General features: G+C 42.9%; 2 protein-coding genes across 3 annotated transcripts; both read right to left on the bottom strand.

Moving 5' to 3' along the window:
* Window positions 1-7,926: 7,926 nt before the first annotated feature.
* On the bottom strand, window positions 7,927-10,857 carry LOC101757352 (calcineurin B-like protein 3). Its single transcript, XM_004954868.2, has 8 exons — window positions 10,743-10,857; window positions 10,575-10,657; window positions 10,220-10,279; window positions 9,233-9,341; window positions 8,881-8,933; window positions 8,716-8,796; window positions 8,477-8,589; window positions 7,927-8,124 (listed from the first exon to the last, which is right to left on the bottom strand). The coding sequence occupies exons 1-8, from the start codon at window positions 10,855-10,857 to the stop codon at window positions 8,067-8,069; spliced, it is 672 nt and encodes a 223-aa protein (XP_004954925.1). The 3' UTR covers window positions 7,927-8,066.
* A 4,241-nt stretch (window positions 10,858-15,098) lies between these two features.
* Window positions 15,099-19,456, bottom strand: LOC101752613. Of its 2 annotated transcripts, none has more exons than XM_022823875.1 (3): window positions 19,223-19,456; window positions 18,953-19,097; window positions 15,099-18,319 (listed from the first exon to the last, which is right to left on the bottom strand). In XM_022823875.1, the coding sequence occupies exon 3, from the start codon at window positions 18,246-18,248 to the stop codon at window positions 15,240-15,242; it is 3,009 nt and encodes a 1,002-aa protein (XP_022679610.1). In that variant the 5' UTR covers window positions 18,249-18,319; window positions 18,953-19,097; window positions 19,223-19,456; the 3' UTR covers window positions 15,099-15,239. The 2 variants fall into 2 exon arrangements, with proteins under 2 accessions (XP_022679610.1, XP_022679614.1); XM_022823879.1 differs by having other exon boundaries at window positions 19,227-19,456.
* Between the last annotated feature and the right edge of the window lie 359 nt (window positions 19,457-19,815).

Here is a 19,815-nt window from a genome sequence, read left to right as displayed (position 1 = left end):
ACATCTGATTGGCTGCAGAAAAGAGGCTTGCCTCACCCTGACCAATGCCCCTTTTGTGATCAGGAAGAGGAGACGGTCCAACACATCCTTACCACCTGTGTTTTCGCACGACAATTTTATTTCTATATTATGAATCCCTTGAACTTGTCTAGTTTAGTGCCTAGCCGCAGAGCTAAATCCTTGGCAGATTGGTGGAGAAGGTCTTGGAAGAAACTTCATAAACAGTATCGAAAGGGATTTAATTCCCTTGTCATCATGGGATCATGGACCCTCTGGAAACATCGCAATGCTTGTGTCTTTGATGGTTCTGCTCCAAATCTCGTAGAGCTCTTCAGGCCTTCATAGATGAAGCACATTTGTGGCAGGTAGCTGGAGCCAAGGGGCTTGCTGGCCTGCACCTAGAAAGGGTGGTGATCTAGAGTTTAAAACAGGGGTTTAGTCCGGTCAGGTCCTTGTGTGTTTTTGTTGTTACAAAAAATTAGTGCCTATGGTTTACATCCCTCATCCTGGTCCAAGGTGGGGTGATGCCCTGTAATTTGGACCTTTATTCTCTCTTAATCAAAGATACGCAGCTCTCCTGCGTATTCGAGAAAAAAAGAGAATATAGCAAAATGGCCTGCTTAATAAGTAGGTGTTTTTTTCCTTGTGGAATTTCCCGTCAAAACTTAGCATGTCTATATTACTCCCTCCGTCCCAAATTACTATTCGTTTTAATTTTTTCGCTATGTATCTAGACATAATATATATTTAGGTGCATAGCAAAAGTTATGTATTTAGAAAATCCAAAACAATTAATAATTTGGGATGGAGGGAGTACTTCTTTATTCCATTATTAAAGAATAGATTCAAGGTGAGAAGTTCCTTCCTAAGTTCTTGTACAAATGATGTTATCACCTAGTTTTGTACAAGTTTTAATATAGTATTACACTTACAGACTTCATTCCTCTTGGAATATAAGGGATTATGAATTTGTCCTTAATTAAATTGTTCCAAGTTCGTGAAAAAAGTAGTAATATTTACAATATCAAATGAGCATATTAGACTATTATAATATATATATATTTATGTAGTCATTGATGTGGCACATGTTAGTCCTCTTCTCATAAACTCAGGATCCCTTATATTTCGATATAAACTCATATCCCTTATATTTTTCTATAAGCTCAGTATGTTTTATACTCCATCCATTTTACAACACTTGTTTTAGCTTCTTCTACTACTTTTAAAATACCTATTCTATTCTAAGGCAACTGTTGGCGCTCGTTAATGACACATTTTTACCCATATTTATCTTCAATAATGACATGAATTTATTACCTAAACTATTGATCATACCTAATAATCGGGTCGTTTTTGCATATGCATTATATTTTGAAGAACATTCTGCTTTCGCAGGTAATTGGACTATAATGGAGTATAATTGGATAAGGCTCTGAACAAGTGATAACCTAGAGAAAGACCAAGGCCAACAGGCCAGAAAGGGCCTAGGCCGATCAGCCTATGGAGCCCAGGTCGATCGGCCTAGGGTCCTCAGGCCCCATTCGTGCTCATTATTGGTGAGCAATCCTGCTGGATGACTTAAGGGCTAAGTCTATGAATGTATGGCAAGTTGATCTCAGGATCAAAGTGAATCAAACAGGGATTTGTAAGATTATCAGGAACCATTCTTATCCCGAGGTTATCGTCGTGCCAGGCCAACATGCAAGCGAAAAAAAACTCTAGAACACCTGAGGAGACTTGGAGACGAAGGGAGGTGCGAAAGGCTACAAGGAAGGGCCAGATCGATCAGCCTAGACCATTCCTTCACCCTCTCGACTTCCCATTTCAGTCATGGGTCCTCTAGACAATAAATACCCCCATTCTCCATCAACCACGTAGATTCATTCTATATTTTTGACGGTAAGTAGCAGAGAAGTAGAAGGAGCTTGAGGGACTCACTTCGGAGAGCCAAAGGCCATGCAGTTGTCTAGGGATTAGTGTAGCTTAGCCCTAGCCGATGTGGGAACCCTGTGAGGAAGATCCACGTCGGATTTCTGGAGGTAGGATCAATAGATCAAGGTAGGATCCCGGTGGAGATCTGGTGATGTACAGTCATTCATGGTGAAGTAATAGATGGGTTCCAATTCTTAGCGATCTAAGTGCCTACTTCTATAGTTTTATGCTCTTTCCGGGTTTGCTTTGTTTTCAATCTATGATCAATGATAGATTGCATAGGATGTTTATGTGTTCATGGTGATAAGATTTGCATGCCTAATCTATCAATGAGTATGACATGTTCTTATGTTCGCTTAAACTGCCTATGCTGATAGGGGGTATCGTGATAGGATCTACTTTGTGTAAGGTGGGGGTTTTTGGGAGCCAGACCAGAGGTGTAGATTTAAAGATGCTTTTGATTGAGATCATATCTGTGTTGCTTTGCTATCTTGCTCAGAATTACAACATATGCATAATATAAGTTGCTCTAGATTGGTTACCTTTTGCTTATATTTGTAATATCCATAGCCCACCAGGCCCAACATATGCATAGCCCACAAGGCTGCTCCTCCCCGCACGTCTCGCTGTGGCCCAGACCAGCAGCCGTGACCGGCCCATGGTCAGCGCCACCGTTGCTCTAGCGGGCTATTCCTCCGCCGCCGCCGTGTCGGAATTACTGCGCCGCCGCGCCCGGACTCACCCTCCTCCTATCCTCTCCCCTCCCTCCTCTCTGCCCAACTTAGGCACATGCACGCACGCACGCCGTACCTCTCCCCTTCCCCTTCGTAGCCGCCATTAACTCTGGCGATAGAGCACCCCCCACCTTTCCTTCACCGCCACGGTAGCCCGCTCGCCCTCATCCTCCCTAGCGACGTGTCCTTACTGCCGCTCCCTTCCCGCCTATAAAAGGCGCCCCACCCCTGGTCTCTCCTCTACACCCCTCTAAGCCAAGCAAGCCCGAGCCTTCCCCTTGCCACCCCATTCCAACCCATGCCTCATCTCCCCAACATGCTAGGCATGTTCTCCTTGCTCCCCTCTCCCTCCCAGACTAATTCGCGAGGCCAATGGCGACCGGGAGCACCTTTTCGGCATGTTCATGTTGACACCGGTTTTTGACCAGAGCTAACTACTGTGGATAAGGTTCTGATAGCCGATGAAGGAAAAAGATAAAGACCGTTGATGACTCCACATTGACCAGGACTAGCCGCGGGAGACCAAGGTTCCAGAAGCCGATGGAAGACCGGAGGAGGCCCGATCCAAAGCGAAATCGACTCCACTAAATAAGGGAAAGCGTGGAGATTTATCTTTAGTAGTTTTTGGAATAGCTATAATAGTCATGTCATAATCGACTAGGATTTTAGCTTGTTCCAGGGTATAAATATAAACCCATGAACCTTGTAATAATCACCAATCAATCAATACAACCTTTGGGCTCATGCCACCAAAACTCTAGGACTAGGAGTACAGTAGATTCGACGAGTTCCTTCCTGCGCGCACGACTGCATCGGCTTCGATCTCAGGCGAGCTTGTAAGTACTGTCACCCGATCATCACATGCTTTATCGAAACTTTCTAAGTTAAGTCTTATATTTTGATATTTGTGTGTGTGGCTAGTTATCGAGTTATCTTAGATTGCAAGTAGAACTTTCTAGGCTTTATCCAATATTCTGCTTGTCTTTGACGTTGCTCACAATTATCAAGTTGTTTGGTTTTATTAAGTTGCATCATATCGATCTCTTAGTTTTATCAAGCACTCACAATTATTGAATGGCTTAGATCTAGTTAGGTTATCTTCGTCGGCTCCTTGACCTTATTTAAGCGTTCAGCAATGATTTGATTGTATCGACTGGTTAGATCTTGCATGCTTTTATTGCTTTACATATGCTAGGTCTGATAGATCTTTACTCCTGCCCCTCGTATTGCTAGTCGTCGGATCCCTAACGTCAGAACGCTACTGTTGAAAGCTGATGCATCGGCTAGGTATCATCTATATCTCACAGAAGCGCGATGGCGTCATTGAGCCGATAGGTGTGTGTACGAGGCCTTGCTGCCGCAATCTTGTCTGTTAAGTTTATGGGTCGAAGTTAATATCCTATCATTCGTGTTACCTTTCTAAGTTCAATACACTTATTATGATATTAATTAGATCTGTTAGCTTAATTAGCTTGTAAGCGGTAGGCAAGAGGTCCTTGTTTGCTGTGTTCTAATTTCTTAGGTTAATAGATTGATGTCAATGCCTTCTCATTCGTGTTACCTTGTCTAAGTTCAATATACTTATCAAGACATTGACTAGATCTGCTAGTTTATCTAATGTGTGCATGATGAACAAGGACTCTTTTTATGGCTGTTGTTTTACATTGTTTTATCTTAGTCCGTCGGCTCATATAGCCCATGGCACATACCATTAATGCTTTTATTTATTTACAGTGCATGATTACATTGAATACCTATCTTCCAAGAACGCCTACCCATGAGTTTGAAAGGCTTCGTCGCCGATCAGCTCAGGAATTTAATGTTAACCTTGTCAATTTTCAGATCAAATTGACTGGCACACCTTGCACCACTCGCGAGCCAATTTGGATCCTGCACTGGAGTTAAGCAGATCTCTCAGGTCCTCTGTGTTGTTCAACGTAAAAGCCTAAAATCCACATTTTGCGTCAACAGTTCCCGGTGAGCCGCGTGGTGGCACCTATGGCATCCCGGCGGCGTCGCCTGGCCCCGGCACCTCCCCAGCCATGTCGTCACCCTCCCATCCCACTTCCTCTCCTTGCCACACGGGCCCAACCCCGATGTCATCGCCCCCTCCCATTATCCCCTTTGCCGTGTCCCTGCACCCGGTCTGTGGACCGAAGGCTCGTGGGGTGGTGGTCCACGCACCCATAGGGTCGGCCCATGAAACAGTGGTCGCAGCCCCCACCCACCTATGCCAGCCCTTGAGAAAATGCTGAATACACCCGGTGAGTACACACCTACTTAGAGTCCTTCCACACCCCAAAAATTTCCTGAAATTCATAAAAAATCCTAGGAAATATTCTAAACCTATCCATACCCTCCTTTTCCATATCGGGTTACATCCAAGTCACTATCAATCATCTCCCGTTGTAGGTGTAAGCCCAGGAGATGAGTTTGAGAAGACAACGATATACCCTAAACCCCTTTGTCGCCTGATCTTGTCCAAGCTCCACCCTAGCGGTCGAAGTGAGTTCGTCATGCCAGCTCTCAAACCTAGAGTTACCCAAGCCCATGGGAACTTGTCAGAGCTCCACCCACCATAGGGCAGGGCCTCGGGTCAAAGCCGAGCTCTCGTCATACGAGTTTCCTAAACCCAACCCCAAGGAACCTGATCTCCACCCGCTAAAGGGCTAAGCCCCAGGTTGTAGAGAGATTCACCGTGTAACATCCTTGGAACTACTTCTGATCCACCACCCTTCCATCACCCTTAGGATCTATCCCAAAACCCTAATCTCTTATAAACCTAGTCGGGATACTGCCCGACTAAAACCTCGCACCCTAACCCGACCGTTATGCCGGTCGCCCAAAATCCAAATATCATCCCAACCTAGCTGTTGTGCTACCCGACCAAAACCCCAGAAACCCCTAGTGCTACCCGACCAAAACCCCAGAAACCCCTAGGAAATTAACCACCTTTAAAGTCCAACCACACAAATTCATTAATTATTAAGGAACCTATTTCCAAATGATTAATGAATTATTCATCAACCATTGGGGAATTGATCTCCCAATGCTAGGTAACTCCCAAGATACCCCTCGACCTTCTTTTCCAATTCCTTAGGTATTTGATTGATTGATTGTTAGATTGATTGTACTATTGTGTGTTTTGCCAGCCCATATATGACGAGGCTCTGGTCCACAACTAAGGAACCAAAAGACAAGAAACCAAGGACCTTGTCGCCATAGGAAACATTAAGGATCTTCGATGAAGGCAAGTCCTAGCATCCCCCCCTAATCATATTTTTGCCCTTTTTTTCATAAATATTAAAATAAACCAAGGTAATAATTTGACTTGCATAATTTATAAAACCATAGGAGCAACCCACATCTATTCTCTTCCTTGCCTTGACTTGGAGCCACTTCTAGCCAAAATCCCATAAATGACCCCGATCACGACTAGATCGATGATCGAGCGTCATTTTAGGAATAGAATTTCATAGGAATATTTTACATACAATGATTTTCATGGAAAATCCAAAATGGTGTGAGTTTTAGTGATAAATCTAAAACAAACCAACTAAAGAGTTAGAAGATAAAGACGTGGAAATAAGGGGGCGGCCTCGGTGGAGGATCCTGTTCCAAGAGCTTACTTCGGTCGTATAAGGATTGGTTCACGGGCAAATCTTTCTAGTGTAACATGCAACCATGCGTGCCGAAAAGGCACATCCTTTGGGATTACCTGTTTATGTGAGATCTTGGTTCATACCCCGCTGGCTGAACCTAGGAGTCCATCCTAAGGAGCCACGGTGGGCAACGGATATGCTGGAGTAGGACCTTTGCCTAAGTCCTAGGTGCGGTTGGCACGGGTTGATTGAGAGGTTCAGAGATCATGGGGGCAAAGGCCCCGCTTATTTGCTTATTTGTGCACACTTTTCCGAGAGGATATCCGCGTAGCGGATGATAGTCGCCCCCGTTGAGACCCCAGTATATCTGTGGATGGACCTAGGGTAGGCTGTCTAGGGATAGGCATGGGTGGGTATGGATCTCGTAGGTCAGTACCATCTAGTGCAAAGGTATGGGTTGGCCGAACGTATGGGTAAATTGTGCAAACTCTGCAGAGTTATAAATCTATCTGGATAGCCGAGGCTCACGATCATGGGCCCACATAGTCAAAGTTTCCGTCGATTAGAAATCATGTGTTTTCAAATTGTGTGATGGTGAGGAAGGGTTGAGGCCCTAAGAGAGTAATTTTGGAATAAGGCATAAGCCGACCCAGAGGGACCCTGATGGTCTCTGGGGATTTTTAAAACTTGGGAACTAGTAGGGGAAGTAACAACACAGTAAAAATGCTTCCTTTCTTTTCTTTTTCCAAATATCCACCTTACCTTGCATAAAATGAATTTTTGAGTACAACAAAACCCATATCCTTTTCTTTGATCACCCTTACATTTCCTATAATTTTGACGCTAGGATTTGCTGAGTACCATGTATAATTGTACTCAGACTTGCTTTTATTGTGCAGGATTAAGGACTATGGTGCCCTAACTTCACTCTGCTTGTGGTATGGGTAACCGCACCGCTCTCCGCCAGGTAAGGGTAAAAACCCTATTTCCTATAATTTTATGTGTCTTTTATTGTTTTGACACTAATATGTAGTGAGTACTATATCAGACTGATACAGGTAATCAACAGGTTTTTCGCTAGGAAGGAAGACGCTACAATTTTTTATTTAATAGGAAGGAAGACGCTACAATTTTTTATTTAATTTCTTGTCTCATGCTGAAAGAGAGGTTGCAGTGAAGGTCATGACATATTCGATTATTGATTATTTCAACATGGTGAAGAATCGTAGAGAGAAATTTTAATGAACAAGATATATTGATTTTGCAAACTGTTCGCTTTTGTGCATTGTTGTTGCCTAATTAATTGTTATAGTCATGGCTAGCTAGTGTTTTCATTAGGATAAATTGTCATTTTCATTAGGATAAATTGTCAAGTATTTGAACCGGTAAATGTTTATCTGCCCCCTTTAATGTCACAGCCCAGGGAGGTTGGCGCGTGACATGCAGCGCAAAGGTTCGATCCCCGGCGGGTTGCGCTGCACCTTGGCGCTCTACCATCGCACTATTTGTGCGTCTGCAATTTGTACTTTTGAAATCGTAAATACATACTTTTGAGAGGATCAAGTAAGGATATGATGGTTATTTCATTGTCCTTCTTGATTGTTAAGCATATTTATTATAGCTAAAACAACGTCTCGTGAACCTGAGGGAGGCACAGGACAACTTTCTATAAACTCATGATGGTATGGATTTCACATGTAGGTAATACAACAAAAGAATATGGATACAGCGTAGTTGCCGCAATAATGGATAGATTCTCTCCTTTATGTTTGCCTATGTTTTGTGGACCCATTACACATCACGATTCCCTCACTTGTGAGTGGAAGATGAACTCTGGAAATGTCATGGTGATATCCCTGCATAACAAATACGAGACTAACTTTAGCATAGATCACTAAACATAACATAAACTATCGGTTATTCTTCGAAAAAAAAACTATCGGTACTATCAAGCATGCGATGATTCATAAGAACTTAGCAAGTAATTCATGTGTTTAAAGTTATCATTACTTTAACGTTCAGGAGATTCATCTATTTTCTCACCAATGCATGTCAATTTTCCATGAGGTAAATTACTTCGAAAAGAATGTAATTTTTCGAGAAATGAACCCCTCCACAATCACTATGACATCAGTTGACTGGAATTCTTCAAAAAGATGATATTCTTCCTTTTGTATTTTCTTAGAAGTGGAGTTGAATTGTCCTTACTTGAGGTACGTGAGAGTCATGTTCTTCAGTAGAGAAGGATGTGCCATGACAAGGCTATGCCACTCCTCGAAATCAATTTTTCCATCTTTCTTTGTATCTGCTTCTTCAAAAGTCTGCCATGACAAAGTGGTTTAATTTGCACAACTGTGATTAGTAGTTTAGAAAGGTTTCCCATAATCATATTGACACTAGTTATTTTTTATGGTTCTAACTTCTTTCATTACATAGAAATTTAATACCTTGTCAATGATGACTTCGATGACCTCGTTTGAAAGATTTAGATTTGATTCAGCAAGGGTGGCCTCCATCATTTGCTTCAGCTGTAACCAGAACAAAGGTCTATCAGAATTTAAGTGTTATTAGGTAATGCAGTGATAATAATTATTGCACAACTTCATGATCACCTCTGGTCTTTCGATGAAGCCTTGGCTTTTGATATCATACAGTCTGAAAGCAACTACAAAGACGAAATTTATGTAAGCACTCCTTATTTTTATTTTAAGCATGGTAAGAAATTAAACTAATCATGATACCAAATCATGAACAACAACCGCTTATCTACAGTTGAGTAGATGCATCACACAAACAATACACTAGGGAGCTTGCCTATTAACATAAGTTTCCATCAAAATTTGATAAGAAATCAACATGGCAATGGAGTTTTAGCATAGTTATTGCAGTTTAATTATTTATTGTAAAGCAATGTAATCTAGCTATATGGTATGGATGAAGACAACGAAAACAAGATTGACTTACACTTGATCTTATCATCAACAGGAGTGTCAGGATGGAAGACTGAAAGAGCTCGTGCAAATTCTTCAAATTCAAGTCCCTTGGTTTCATTTGAGTCAAACAAATCAAACACCTGAAAAAGTATGAAAATATATAAGCAAATAAGAAAACATTGTGTATGTTTCATTCATGGAAATTTTAAGATACCTCAAAATAACCGTGAACCGTATTTAACTAGATCATAGTAGTCATGATGACCTATTAGCTCCTAGAAGGTCTAATGATTATATTTGTCTTTTGGAAAATCCAAACGGGCACTTGATTCTAGCTGGATTTTCTCTAAAGTTATTTCTGGATTCTGCTCCCTAGGTTACCTTTTGTTTGTAGGCAGCACGTGCTTCAGTTAGCCAAAAAAACAAAGGAGAGCATGCTTATTTGTAGAGAAACAAAATAAGGGTGAAAAACCTGCTCCTAATTGTAGACAACATGTGATGGTTGGGTTTTTGGAAAGTCAACTAGTCATATTAATTAGGAGCAGATTTTTCACCCTATATAGTAGCTGTTTGTTATGGAAATTAATCTGGTCGACTGGATTTTTTGTCCCCAAGTCTACTAGTCAGTGTTTCTATCCCTCATAGGAACAAATTAAACACGTGATGGATTTTTATATATATCCACTATTACCTTCACGGAATTTCCTCCCTAATTAACAGCTGAAATGACTAATCTCCATTCATTACAATTTGGAAAGTGAACATGTGATCAAGGGTTGAGATTAATTTGACTCTAATCTTAAGAGGTCATGGAGCCACGGTAACAAAGCCCTTCGTTCCTTTATCCATGTAACTGTAAACACGTGATTTGCTCGATGTCCAATGCAACCATTTATACCCAATTTAGCAACTTGGTGTCCTTAAGTAGCATGTATACAAGGGCCGTGCTCAAGGAAAACGTGAAAAAAAGAGGTTGGAACAAATACATCAGCGCCTAATGTGAGCGTATATAACATACCCGGTCAACAAAAATAGTGTGTTGTTTGTTGGCACCAAAGACTTTGAGGTTGAACTCTTCCTGCAAACAAAAATGACACAAGCATGAACATGAGATAAAATAGGTGGTTGGACACAACATGTGTTAAGCACTTGTACGTTAGTTTCGTCCTGTTCGAGTAAGTGCATGTGTTCATGGTTTCCAAGGATCAAAATCTGGACATGAACAGAATCCATGCATACAGGGTGCATTGCACTACATCGAACAGTTAGGGCGTGGTTGACCTTTCTAAAGCAAATTCTTATTTAGGAGTAAAAATTCACACCGTGTTGATTAGCGCACTACTGCAGTAGCAATTTTAGCGAAAACAACTGACCTTGCTGATCACGCCGTCCTCGACGGCGGCGCGGTCGATCCGCTTGAACAGCACGTAGAGGGCCTCGATCTCGTTGACGCTAACTGCACCACGCACAGTTAGGTTGTTGCAGATGGGATCAGCGAGTTCGAGTTCCATACACACAACGCAAGCAATGCATCTGCTTACAGATGGTTTGCCTGGACAGCAGCTCGGGGTCGCGGGGCCCGTCACCGGCCGCGCCGCCGCACCATCGGATTAGAAAGCGCGCCACCTTGGCCAGCCACGACCAGAACCCCGCCATCGCCGCCGCCGTCAATCCGCCTTGATCGGAGGCACTCCGGCGTCGCAGTCGGCCTTTGCCGGCGGGATTAGTTGGGAGCGTACGGAGGATACAGGTTTTTCGATCGTCACATATACGTATAGATGCGAGCGTGACGTGGCAGGATTCGTGAATCCACCGACGAAACAGGATTTGGGTCGATTTTGTTTTGATTTGTCAAATACATAGGTTTTTTAGTTTTTTCAAAAAAAAATACAGAGGTTTATAAGGGGAGCTTTTCTTCGAGCAGGAGTTAATCTGTCAGGAGCAATAGCATCCAGAGGTCCGACGGAAACCCATCTTTCTCAGTCAATGTTCCATCAGACAAAGGAACCCCAAGCTGCCCAATTCTGTTGTCCTTCTGTTCAATGCACAGAGCGTCATGAAACAAAATCATCACGGAGCACATGGCGTGATCACCACAGATCTCAATCCTGGATGGTGTATGAAGCTTCAGGTATCATATGGTGTGCCACTCTTCGTGCTGGCTTGCTCTTCAAATCCAAGCTGCCTCCAAGAAACTCAGGTCAGTTTCTCCAACATTGCAGCAGAAAGGTCCCAGCTTCTACCGCATAGGTTCCTCGTGTATTTGACCTGCAAGTTATCGCAATCCAAGTTCAGATTTCCACTATACCTACTTGATGTATCTCCAGTGCTCTGACATTCTGGTCCTTACTGCTAAGCCAAATCTTACCAGCCACCAATTTTCACAATTTTAGCAATATCAAAACAGAATAAGTGCAAATTTGACCCCTTTCCACTGCAGCAACTACTAGCTCAGGTTTAACATTATTTTTATCAAGTGCCCTTTTTTCATAATTTCGTGATGTTACAAAAATCATAAAGGACAAATTACTCCTCTCAAGTATAACCAAAGTCTGGATAACCCCCTAAAGTATTTCTTGGTTCAGTTTACCCCCTAAACTATGCCATTTGGTTCAATTTACCCCTTAACACAATTTGTCTTTTTTATTTCTCTATGCACAAGTGGAGTCTTAAGTTCAAATTTTGCAAGATGGTAGGAGACATCATAAGACATGGTAGAAAAATATATCATGAATTTTTTATCATTATTTTGATAGGGTAGGATATTTAACAATAAAATTATCCTTGAGATACAAAATTATATAAAAATAATGATGAAAATTCATAAAATATTTTTTAATATAAATTATGATGTCCACTACCACCCTGCAAAGTCTCAAATTAAAATTCAACTTGTGTATGGAGAAACAAAAAGGACAAATTAGCTAAGTTGAACCAAATAGCATAGTTTAGGGAGTAAATTGAACCAAAACATAGTTTAGGGGGTTATCTGAACTTTCGCTATGCGGAAGGGAGTAATTTGGACTTTTTCCAATCATAAAAGGATCACAACTCTAGCAAGGATATCAAGCTTCCTAACAGCAGGCTTAAACAGATTGAAAATATAAGAATAACAAGAACGAGAGGAATACAAACCATTACTTTCACAATGCCAAATAAGCATCATCCTCATCAACCAAAGTAACAGAATTATTGTTTAGAGTAACAGAAAAAGATTCACTTATTTGGCATTGTGAAAGTAACATAATTAGCCGTGCACTAATTCTAACCACTCATCAATAAGGCCCCCCTGATAAATGTGTGCATAATTTAACCATAGCCTAAAGTATCAGCTACAGTAGTACCGTTTTCAATTAAACAAAACATAGATATCACAAAACTGGACAGATGGAGGAGAATTTTCAAACAGTCTCCACAAAAATCTCAATTCTTACAAACTCCATTAAAACAAAATTCAATAGCTTAGCAAAGGAAAAAAGGGTGTAAATTGAAAACCGAAGAAAATTATTAGCACAGCCATCACTCTGGTTGTAGCATTATCCAGATAATCGAATAACATGAGGATAGTTCAAAACTTACAATGCACTAACATTATTGCTTCTATTTTTCCACGGGAGCAACTAAAAGTTAAACACTTTGTTCTGTTGCCCGCTATATTCAAGTTTTACCTTGGCTAAAGATTTCATGACATATGGCATGGTATCAAAGTATCTATTACTACTAAAATGATTTTGTAGAATTAGCCGAAAGACACTGAGAGAAGTGATACAGATCATTTTATTGTCTACAAGTTATGTAAAAGAAGTCACAGTCACAAGCAACAGGTCAACAGAATTGAACCAACCTGGATGTATGCAGTGTGTAAATGTCAGAAATGATACATAAAAAGTCACTCCTCCAACAAGCCAACATGCCATCTTGAACCTCTACAACCTGTCAAAGGACCATAATTGTGTGCTACCAGAGCTGCAGCTATAACACATATACAATATGGACAGTGAATATACAAATGAAGGGTACAGTCATATTACACAGTTCCAACCCACATTTGGCAGCCGGTACAATATGCAAGTGAACAATAAAATATTCACGAATTCATCAAATGCACATTATACGGTCGATGATTAAAAGAAGCAGCTAAGAGTTTTACCTTTCCAACAGCATTGAATAACCTCACAAAAACTTCAACTTGCAAGATGTCTGGCAAATTGGTAATACTGTATAATTCATTAATGTCAAGAATATACAAATTTACCATGATCAAGTGACCCAGGGAAGGCTTACCTTGAGACTTGAGGCAGCATGGTTTGACAATATGTCCATCACTTGAAAGAGCACTGCTTTGATATCAAGAATTCACTCAAAAAAATATATATCTTTGAAAATATAAATAAAAACTACATGTAAATTCCTAAAGTGAATTCAGCTTCACAGTATTTACTTTTGCAGTTCGTTGATTATTGATTTATTCTACAAATTACGATATTAACTAAACATGCAACTCATAAATATGCCAGATATTCTACTAGAGAATAGACTGTAAAGTTGTGTTTTCATCGTTTATCAATAGCTCGACTGCAAGATAAGCTAATATACTAACATAATTAGGTTTAATAAAGTGTCACATCCATCTTCCGTGATAAACACATGATAAAAGGAAAAAAGAAAAAAGAAGACACATTCTGCCTTAGGTTAGATTGCCTGCAACAAACCCGATGCTGCATCCAGACCCAGAATTTGGTAATTTCTATCAATTTCTGTAGAACAAATTTGAATCCATCATTAACACTTTCAGCATCCCTGCATGATTAAAATTACAAAACATGTCTGGATATTAACAAGAGTCCCAACTCCCAGCTCAATGAAGTGGAACGAAGTATAAATAATTTTCACATTTGTACTGATCATATTCAAGCAGGGTGCCTACTGGAGACAGTTAGGACTTAGAATGTACAAATGTGCACTCGGATATGGTTGGAGAAACTCTTGTGAATTAATGACAGAAAAGGTTGATGACAAACAGACAAGGTCATAGCAACCGATGCACAGGAAGTTGTAGCACTGAGATGAGTACAAAACTATATGAAGTACGGAGATCGAAATGTACACAATGGGTAACTAGTAGACATTAGTGCCAGTGCATCCTGTGAAAAAAATGTAATATACGATTTTTTAAAATAAAAACTGTAATAATTATTGAACATCATATTGACATCACATAATTCCGATTTAATGCTAAGTCTACCATAGCTGTTGAAGTAATGCATGGATATACAAAAGTATCCTGTGACTTTCACAAAAAAATGAAATGTATCCTATGATCATGGCACATATCCAGTATTTGACTATAAGAGCCAAGGGCCAACTGACAAATCTGTCTTGAGTTTATTTACTAGGTTACACACGATGACACGAAGATCAGTCAACATGCCAGGACTTGGCAAATCAGTCCCAAAAATCTACTGTTGATAAATTAGTTGCTTTTCATTAATGTTGTTTATACCAAAAGTAATGTACCACATCCAGCAAGTTTACAAAGGAACGTGGAAGTTGATAACAGCATGGTGCAATTTCAGGGTTCCACGTCATTCTAAAGCAAATGTTATTTGCATCTGATGTAACTCTGCAACTGCAGAGCCATAAAAGCAATGCCCAGCTCTTCAACCAATACAACAAATGCAAACAGTTCATGTATGTACTCTAATGGCCTCGATCATTATTTCATTATTTCATTACAAAACTGTAGCTTTGAGCAATATTATAATACCTTATCATCCAGGGATGCGAACTTACACATTAGCTCACTACTTTTTTTGTGCATGCAGTTGCAATAGTCCAGAAAACAAAATACAGTAGTTTACTCCAATGCTAGCATATTTATGAAGCAAGAAACAAAATGCTGGAAAACAACAAAAAAGAGTTATAAAGAATACTGAAGACAAATTTACTTTGTTATTTCAAGATCTGGTGCATTTTGTATGGCGTTCATGAAAAGCCACACTGAAAAGAATATATTGTGAACTCCTAAACTATACGAATCAACTAAGCTGAACAGTTGTAAGAAGCCTTGTGAGTTTACTAAGGGTTTCTCGAGCAGAAACGGTGTCAGGATGGTGCTCGCCACAGATAGATGTGCGGATAAATATTGCCTTCCTTATCAGGTCATCTCCAATGTCATATTGTCCACCTCGGAGCATCAGCTTGGCCCTTGTTTCCAATACAGAAGCTTTCAGAATAGCCAGCTCCTGCCAAAGATAAGTGTACTGGGCTTCCGACTGAGCTTGCCTAAAGCAGGAGAATGATGTTTCTCTCCATTTGCCAGCATGAGCAAGCATGGACTCAGCTGCTCTCTCTAACGCATCAGTGCACAGGCGCAGCAGCTCCAGTGCAGCGTTACACCGTGAATATGTTATAAATGTGTGTATAGCAAGTGGCACAACAATCTGTTTCACAAAGAACATCAGTTCAGATGGCCTCAGTTCTACCAACAGAGGATCAGAACCAAATCCAAAAACCATGAAGCAGGAAGACCACAGGTGCTCAGAAGAATGTTTGATTGAGCCTTGGAGGTACACTGATTGGACGACAGCCTGAGCCGTTCTTGTGCCTCCGCGCTGTCGAGCATATAGCCTGATCAGATCATGAAACTGTACATGGTCAGGCTTTGCGCTGCATCTCGCAATTCCAAACCTCATTAACATTGCAGCTGCTTCAGCTTCAGATCTCTTCATCCTAGAAGTTGCAAGGCCACAAGTTAGTGTTTGCCACAACTTCCTCCACCTTGGACCTCTCCGGTGCTTTTTTGGGACTTTATGTGCAGCCAGGGCCAGCATGTGAACTGGAACTGCAGAGGGTGCAAACCAACCGCTAACTTGAACCATCCGAGTTGCCAGACTCCTAGGACCATCAGCGTGGTCAAATATGGATAAGCACACATCCAGCAGCCGGACAAGGATTTCATGATTTTTCAAGCTGAGAACTTCTCTCTCATTCCACGAGAAATTTCTTACGAGTGGTGTCCGATTCAATGTGTCAAGTAGTCTAGTCGGAGTTATTGGGAGCTCCGAGAGTATAGCTCCAACAATACTTAGGCCGAGAGGGAGTCTTCCAAGCTTTTCCTCAATGATTTTGAGAGCATCGATTTCCACCAGTGGATAGTCCTTGACACCTCCCTTCATTAAAGTCATTGCCTCAGCACCAGATAAATAAGAAAGCTTCATTGGCTCCAAGTTGATCATGCGTGGAAGACGTGTTGTTATGATGAAGTGAGTCTCCCCACCGAAGTGTGGCAGAAGGTCCATTATGACTCTCTTATCCCACCAGTCCTTCTCACTCTCCAAATTATCAATTATGACTAAAAATGGTATGTCACGCATCAATTCTTGCCGGATTTTGGCAATGGCTTCCTCTTCCTGCTCTTCAAAGCATCGGTCACTTCCCTTTTCATGCAAGTGACTATCCACGCTTAAATCTACTTCCAGAAAAGTTCTCAGAGCCAAATAGTTCTGTCGAATATATCTGCTTTCCCCTCTGACCCATAAAACCATCTTATATCTCTGAAAGAATCTATAAGCATACTCCAAAACCAACTCTGTCTTGCCAATTCCAGGCTCCCCTGATATGCAAGCAATACCCTTTCCATAAAGTATCTTCCTAGATCTTTTCTTCCTTCCATGCCTTATGCCATTCTTCACTCTCAATGGCCGCCCATGTCGCAATGGACTATCCAATCTCTGCATCTCAATGTCTTTCTCAGTCTCCTTCCACAAAACTGGCTCCTTACCTTTGCTGTCATCAGTATTTACTTGCTCATGATTGTTAGCAGACCGCCTAACCGCGAGGCCTTTTCTTCTCTGTTTTGTCTTGAGCTCAAAATATTCTCTTTCTCCATCTCCAGTGACGTCACCAAACAAAATGAGCTCCAATTCTGAGAGCTCTTTTTTCCTGCCGACAAAATCGTCGTTACGGGGGATAGGAAATTCCTCCTTCTCCATCCTCCCTTTCCATCTGTTCACCCTATCAACCACACTTCTCCTTCCTAATTTTGTGGCCAAAAGAATAACTGCTTGCAGTATGCAATCTCTCCAGTTGCCATCATTCACTTCTAATTGCACATCTACCACCCGAGAAAGAGCATCAACTGATTCCATCCACTCATGTTCTATCCCTCCATACAACATCCACAGCTTGCCACCATGTTTCTCCCACAGTTCTCCTCTCTTCTCGATGATATCCCTGGCAAGGCAATCAGCTGCATCCAAGTCAAAAAATATAGGGATGAGATTTTTCTTGCCAAAGAAGTTCCTGAGCTCCTCAATGGTATAAGGGTTACCAAATGACTTCTTTGTGAGAACAACAACTCCATATGTGGAAGCATTCATTATCCTCTCAACAGCATCGTGGCTGTGAGAATTCCGGCATCTAGATCTGTCAGAAACAAAGCAGCTGATTCCGTGTATCTCTAGTTCTGCACGAAGCCAGTTTGTGAACCTCAGCAGTGAAGCCTTGCGGCCATGAAATCCAATGTATACATCATAGCTCCGAAGCCTACTGACAGAGGCCGCTGATGTCGTTGGTTGGGATGATGAAGATTTACGGTACATTCCCCCCAGCCTCTTCTGCTTCTCCTTCCTGGCCGAACGACCACCATTGCTGGTCGCTGACGAACTACCTTGGCACGGGCCATTGAAAGTGGAAACGAAGCTGGGATTGTTGTAGACAATCGCTGGAGTGCCAAAGTTGCTTGAAGTGCAAAGGCTAATAGGAGGAGACACATCTGATGGCAAGACCCCAACATTGGCTGATGGTGGCTGCTCTGGCTGTACGAAGGAGTCACCAGAGAGTATGTCACTGATTTTCAGCGCAATGCCATTCGCGGAGCACTTGTTCTCAGGACCGGCATGCTCCGGGGCACGAGCGGAGAGCGACCGTGGCGTGAAGAAGGGGGACTGGTTCGCCGAAACAAATGCTGAGGACGAGGAGGAGAGGTTCCTTGATGCTGCCGAGACCAAAGCCTCGGCATCGGAGGTTTCATGCTGAAGCTTCATGAAACCATTTTCAGCACTGCCCAGCCCTCAGACTAGTTTGAAGTTCAGTCCATCCCCGTGCCAATGGTTATCTGCAGAAGTCAAAGAAATGATTCCCTTAGTGATCTGAAGGTACATATAAACGGATAATACAATGGAGCCAGCCCTTTTGAGAGAAGAATGCTGGCAATCAACATGATGCGTAAGCAGTACAGCAGAAACGCCAAGCATTTGAGTGATCTTTGCGATGAAGAAACAGACAAAGAAGTACTAGCAGCAAAAAGGACTTTATTTTGAGGCCAAAAGACAAGGTACTACAACCTCATAACTGCTGACTCAAACAGGAGCAAGTGAGTGAGATTCAGAAACCAGAGAGAGAGAGAGAAGGAGAGAGGGAGAGAGAGAGTGGGGGGGAAAACAGGCTGTAAGCTAAGCGGCGCATTAAATCGGCGATCCAGGGAAAGCAGCCAATCATAACTCAATCAGTAGCACGTAACAGCCGACCAAGTACCGCGACACAAATACAACCACTCCACGAAAGAAAGCGATGAAGAGGGGGAGAAAAAATGCAAAAGGCTGCGACGCTTCACTGTGTCGGCAATCAATGTGCGGTGCGGGCGCAATAACAGCGGCATCATTCGGCGAGGTAACCACGGGATGAGGGGGGGCAGGTAATTGAGCGATGATGCTGCCAAGGGGTACAGCCACCACCGAGCACGACGTACCTGGGGCCGGAGCGGCGGCGGACTCGGAGCGCGGCCGCGCCTTCATCGGGCTGCAAGCAGTGAAGTCCGGCAGCGTCAGCTCGTGGCTTCGATCTTGAGGCGGCGCGGAGCTGAGGAAGAGCAGGGAGCGCCTAAGCGGATCGAACTGCGGACGGAGGGATGGATTCGGATTAGCGTGGACGGCAAACGAACCAACCGAAGTGAGAGAGAGAGAGGGCGAGGTAGAGAAAGAGAGGGAGAGTGAGATTCGGATCTGGGTGCAAAGCGTACCAACCGAATCTCGGGGGGAAGGGACGACTCGCCGGCGACACGAGTCCCGCCTCCGCGCGGATCTCGGCTGGACTCCGCCCCGCTCCGCTGGACGAGGGGAGTAGGCGGCGGTCGCTTTTGTGGGGGGTGGTGGTGGTGGTGGCGAGGATCCAGCCAGCGGGGAGCACGAGGGAGGGGGAGGGAGGGAAGCGCGCGGGGAAGGCTTCGGAAAGGTGAGGCGAGACGAGGGGGGAGTGAAGCGAAAAGGGGTGGGGTGGGATTAGTGGGGGGATTAACTTGCCGCGTTCGCTGCTGGCCTGCTGCTGCCTGTTGCGTTCCCATGTGTGGCCTATTGTTTAATCCAACGGTGGGACGGCGCGCGGTGCCCAGCCGGCAGCTGCTGCAGCACAGGGCTGGCTCGAGGCTGACCCGACAGCCGACAGCGAGCCAGGCGGAAGCTGACCCAGGCCCAACTCCGATCCATCCCCATGCCATGATGCAGCCCGCCCGACCCAAGAGGGTTACGTGTGAACGAACCTGCTGCTACCGCCTGGTGTGTTTGTCCTTGGCTCCTTGCGTGTGTGGAAGGACGCCGCAGGGGTCTACCATACCGA

Source organism: Setaria italica, chromosome I (genome assembly GCF_000263155.2).
Source record: "Setaria italica strain Yugu1 chromosome I, Setaria_italica_v2.0, whole genome shotgun sequence".
Taxonomy (NCBI): domain Eukaryota; kingdom Viridiplantae; phylum Streptophyta; class Magnoliopsida; order Poales; family Poaceae; genus Setaria; species Setaria italica.
Note: the sequence above shows the minus strand (reverse complement) of the source record. Positions and strands in the feature narration are given on the sequence as shown.